This window comes from Phyllostomus discolor, chromosome 4 (assembly GCF_004126475.2).
Source record: "Phyllostomus discolor isolate MPI-MPIP mPhyDis1 chromosome 4, mPhyDis1.pri.v3, whole genome shotgun sequence".
Taxonomy (NCBI): Eukaryota; Metazoa; Chordata; class Mammalia; order Chiroptera; family Phyllostomidae; genus Phyllostomus; species Phyllostomus discolor.
Genome location: NC_040906.2, coordinates 103,099,559 through 103,104,739, shown reverse-complemented (window position 1 = coordinate 103,104,739; position 5,181 = coordinate 103,099,559). Strand labels below are relative to the sequence as shown.

At 45.2% G+C, this 5,181-nt stretch overlaps 1 protein-coding gene across 1 annotated transcript; it reads right to left on the bottom strand.

Annotated features, from left to right (window-relative positions):
* Positions 1–2,403: 2,403 nt before the first annotated feature.
* On the bottom strand, positions 2,404–4,824 carry LOC114495496 (ubiquitin D-like). The gene is made up of 2 exons (XM_028510790.2): positions 4,688–4,824; positions 2,404–3,430 (listed from the first exon to the last, which is right to left on the bottom strand). Exons 1-2 carry the CDS (start codon positions 4,712–4,714, stop codon positions 2,960–2,962), a joined length of 498 nt encoding a protein of 165 aa, XP_028366591.1. The 5' UTR covers positions 4,715–4,824; the 3' UTR covers positions 2,404–2,959.
* Positions 4,825–5,181: the final 357 nt, after the last annotated feature.

The window sequence follows — 5,181 nt, the reverse complement described above, 5'->3', positions numbered from 1 at the left end:
AAGTTTATTCACCTGTAAAATGGACATTCTGTCTTCCTCCTGGAATCTAGTAAATACAGTAACTAAACTATACTAATAAATGTCTATCTTCCTAAACTAAGGGTTCAGATCTGTAAGTGCAATTATAATCCATATGTAAGCATTGTATAAATTCCATCCCCTTCTGCACCTCACCCCACGTGCCCAGGTTTTCTTTTGCTTGTAAGGGATAATGTCGCCCTTTTATATTTTGTCCTTCCAAACATTCTGGGAGTTTTGATCCTTTAGGTCAACCACAGCACAGAAGAGCACTTCTTCCTGCTGGATTTCTGCGATGCGCCCTCCCCCAGCCGATTCTCTTCCCTGTGCTACCTCCTGACCTGCCTCGGCACACAGGCACACACCCAAGCACTACTTCCTCTGCCTCTGGCCCTGGTAGAGGCAGGCTTCTCAGTGAGCGTGAGGCCACGGCTGCTGGCCAGCCTGTGCACGCTCCACTGTGCACTGTTTGCTGTTGGTCATCCTGGCTTCGAAGGCCCTGAACCGCTCAACCGCAGGTGGCCACCCAGTGTGTTGGCCCAGCTCTTCTCGCTTGAAGTGTGCCACACCAGCTGGCTGGTGCCTGCTGGCTGGGTGGCCTCACCAAGCTTGGGTCTCAAACAGCGTGCTCCTGCGAGTGCAACCGCTGTGTGCCCCAGCCAGGTGGACAACTTCACCTGGGAGCTGCCTGCGCTGCTTGGGCTGGACTGCTGAAACACCAGCGAGCACTAGATATTCACCACCTGTGTGGTCATCCCGCTAGTGCTGTCCGTGGTCATCCTGGACTCATATGGTACCGTGGCCCATCCTCTGTGGGGCATGTGGTCTAGCAGGAATGGGAGGAAAACGTGAGGTGTGTGGGGTGGAGGGGACACATGCGGGCTCCCACCTGACAACCCAGCTTCGCCATCTGCACCTACCTACAACCCACATACAGCTGTGACCCTGGGGCGGGGCAAGTTTTTTTCCATTTGCGTGTGGTTTTTTGTGTTGGTTTGTTTTGCTTTCATACAACGTAGTCACACCAGCCTTCAACCTACTTGCCTATGACCTCAGAAATAAGGGAGTTGGCGGCGGGGGTGGGGGGGGGTGCCATCAAGGAGGCTACTGGGAAGTCAATCTGTGGAGACAGCAGGTTGGGCTGTGAGTGAATCAGTGAGGTATGGGAAAAAGTGTTAGCCCAGGGCCCAAGGATGGGAATGCCCACTGGAAAGTTAGTTTATCCTTCAGGCTATTCATTTCTGTAATGAATCTGCAAGATTTGTCCTCAGGAAGTCTAAGGTTAATAGTGGATATTCCTTCCTCCTATTAAGAAAACATTCATGTGCTGAGAAAAAAAATCTCCATATTCTTTATTATAAATGCAGGTCTATAGATGGGGAAACGGCCCTCAGGCTTTCACCTTGGCTGATAAAAAGAGAAAGCGTGATTTGGGGAAGAGCTTTCCAGTCTGAGGAGACAGTGTAACCACCTCTCAAGAATCCATATGCTGGTAAGATGACGTGGATGACATGATGCTTAGCTTTAGCTCTCTCCCTGTCTGGTGGAAGACACCATGGAAGACTCCCTGGTGTCTGCCATCAGAAGTCTTTCAAATTGATGACAAATCGTAGACTCTACCTTGCAGGAGACCCCACCCATGGTCTCTCATATAGGGAAACCAGTCCAATCTAATGCCCACCTAACCAGGTGACAAATTCCCACCACAAAACACTTGTCCCGTATGTTTGATGAGAAACATCCATCAGTGTAGTTTGTGCTGAGTGGGGTTAAGGTGAGACACTCTTCTTCAAGGAGGTGGTTCTTGAGCAAGGTTTAAAGATAGGAAGGGACTAGACTGGTGGGGAAGAAGGTAGACATGTCTCAGGTTATGAGAAAAACATGCATGTGGCCAGTAAGGGAACATGAGAGAAGGACAGTAGGACAGAGGAATAAATGAAGGGAGTAAGATGAAGGAAGGGACATGATTTCCCAAGACAGAACCTGGTAGTGAAGGAACCAGAAAGGAAAAAGCTCTATTAGCCAGAACCTGGGCAGAGTGTTGGGGTCAATTCAGAGATTAGTCAACCTCTAGACCCCTTACCCAAACCAATACTTCTAACCTAGAGAAGACCTGCTAGGCCCTAAGGCAGGCAGGGCAGACATTGCTCCACAACCCCCCACCTTCTAGAAAGTTCATTCCCTCCTGAAGCATCTGTAACCAAGCAGCACCAACCCCCACAGGGCAAAAACTCCCTAGATCATCAGGGAAAATATATTTCCATGCCCTCCAAAATCCCCAGAAATTAGGACCGTTTTTAATTGGGTATGGGACAGAGAGAGTAAGAGGGAGCATGGTGCCAGGTTTCATTTTGTAGCAAACAGCTTTGAATAAGGAGACAGAGATAGTTTAATTTAACTTCTAAATTCTTTATTAGCTAAATTGTGACCATGTCAGATTGACTAATTCACTTCATAATAAATCATTTCACTGTTCTCTACAAATAGAAATTCAATTTGGTTCAACAATTATCTAGTAATATGATAGCTGAAGCACTGGCTTACACATAGATGGAAACACAGAAGTTAACAGAACATTGATCCCAGCCTAAATCTTACTGTTTTTGGATCGTAAAGGCAATGGGAGTGTTTCTATAAATCAGAAGGAACCAAGAAAGCATTAATTGGCAAGCTGGCTCTGAATGGTATGTCTAATATGCCTTAAAAACTTATTTTCTGTTCTCAGTAATACACACAATCCTGCTGCTTAATTATGTTAGAATCAAAGAATCATAGAGTTAAAAAGTATTCTACAGTTTAACAACACCCACCTCCAAATCTAAGCATTCTATTGATTTCTTTCTCAATAATTTTGAGAATTCATTAAAGGATGTGGTTGTTGAGTAAGAAATAAAAGAAAATAAGGTCTTTTGCTCCAACTATCACCCTGTCCCCAGGATAGTCACCCCCCAATGCAGTGGTATGTCAAGAAGAGTAAAGTGCCCCTTCTGATGCTATAATTTGCCATGGTGTTCCCATCCTCTAGTCTCTTTCCATTGCAAGTCACAATCTGTTTCTCAGGAGTTACACCAGTCTTGGATTCGATCATCTCTTTCACCTGGGCCACGGAGCTATGCCTTCGCACGTGGAGGAGGTGCCTCTGACCCTCATCACCTGACTCCACCAGAACTAAGGGAAGTTCCTCATCACTGGGCTTCACCACCTTCAGGGTGAGATGGATGGTCGTCTTCTTGTCAATACCATAAGATGATAGCTTCCTGTGGGGCTTTAGGGTCTTCGAGCCCAGCTGAAGGACCTGATCCTGCACAGGAACCTTGGTCTTAGATCGGACATGTTCACTGATCTTCTTCACTCTGTCTTCCATGTTGGCAGTGAAGGTCATTGGTTCCCATTTCTCATAATGAACATTCACCTGGACAATGAAGGCCAACAGACAGTTGCCAAGAATATCTGCCAAGTTTTACACCCCTCGTTCCCTCTCCTGAATTTCTCCTGCCCTTCATTGTCTGTCTGGTCCTCCAGCTCCTTCAAAACAAGCTGTGGCTCAGCCTTTCTTGGAACTTCTCTTTTGGAATTCTCAGGTTACAACTCGAACAACAAAAAAAAATCAGTCTTATTCCTTATCATTGTACTTCTTTCTTATCCATCCCAAAATTGTCATTAATAATTTCCTACCACATTTACCTACTTCCTAGCCAGATAAAGTTTGTCAAATATTGAAAACCAAATAGAAATACAAAGCATCCAAAGGTGTACACCAGACTCTTAAAACAACTCCCAAATAGAATTTCCGAGATTTGGCAGCCTAATTGGGTATGCACATTGCTGCCCTCCATGACTACTGTAGAAAAATACCCCCTGTACTTTAGTTTCATTTTTAAATGTCTCATTGCTTTATAATAATGACAGATATTAAAGTGACACTATGTTCGAGTATATTTGTTCATCTGTGTTTCCTGTGTTTTTATACCTACCCATTGTAGAATATGATCTCATTCTTTAATTAAAACAGGGCCTCACTCACAAAAGGTAGGGACACCATCTAAGTCTTCAGAAGCTAATCCCTGTGCTGTCTCTTGAAAGCTTGGGAGGACCTCTCTCATGCTCTGTTCAAAAAAATATATATCTTCCCTATTTAGAGATCACAGGAATTTCTTCACTGTACTGTCTCTTCTGTGCTAAGCATTGCCCTTATTTCAGGTTCTCTTCATAGGGTACATATTCTTACATAAGGTAATGTATCAGTTCATTAACAACTTAGGATAAATGAGTTTTGTGAAACTCTCTTTTGAGAGGAGAAGGAAGTTTAACTGTAAGAGTCCTGGACACCTAAACAGGATAAGAGAAAAATGCCTTCAGGCAATATTTCCATAGTTTCAAATTTTGCCAGCCCTATTGAGCACAAAGCCCAAACCCACCTCTTACATTTATCCCTCACAGTGGCCAGTCCAAGGCCTGACACAAAAGAAAACTCAGGAGCCAAATAACCAGCTTTTCTTCACAGAAACTGCCTTCACATTCTGGAGCTATCGGTGCTTCTGTCATCCCCTTCAAGAAGCCTTCCCAGCCTCCCCATCTCCCTGAGCACTGTGCCCTATCCATTCCTAAGATCCCCATCTCTTGAAGGTGCTTTCCCTGTCCCCATCACCATGATCAAACCCCAGCTTACACGGAGGCAGGAAGCAGTGGAAGCCATCTCTGCAATCAAGGGAGCAGCAGAAACCAGAGACTGAGGAAACAGGAGTCAGAAAGAGGACTTTGCATCCAGCTTCTATATAAGCAGCTGAGTTGGAAATCCCCTGCATGTTTGCCTAGTCTTCCGGTGCTCTTTGTTCTCACATGATCTCATGAATTTTCTTTCACTTTTGCTGGGGTGAGTCAAAACACAAGAATACTCTCTGATCAAGCACTTCTCCCCTCACCCAATCCATGTGCCCTCCTTGTTCCAAATACGGAATGGTCCTTCTGTGTTGAGAACTTTTCCCTATTAACAACAACCCACCACTCCCAGCCTTCACTTGTGACTGTCCAGTCTGTAGCCCTGGGACCTCAGTGACTAAAAACCTTGAATACTTATGGTCTCTTCCTGATGCACCCAGGAGAAGACAATCAGAGTTTGTATGGAGTGGTTGGACCATGAGCAGCCTATTCGGACTGTCCTGG

Coding starts and splice junctions, on each gene's coding strand:
- LOC114495496 (XM_028510790.2), bottom strand. CDS start 4,714: ATGGCTTCCACTGCTTCCTGCCTCCGT. Junction 3,431..4,687: donor CCACTGCTTCCTGCCTCCGT/GTAAGCTGGGGT, acceptor TTCATTGTCCAG/GTGAATGTTCATTATGAGAA.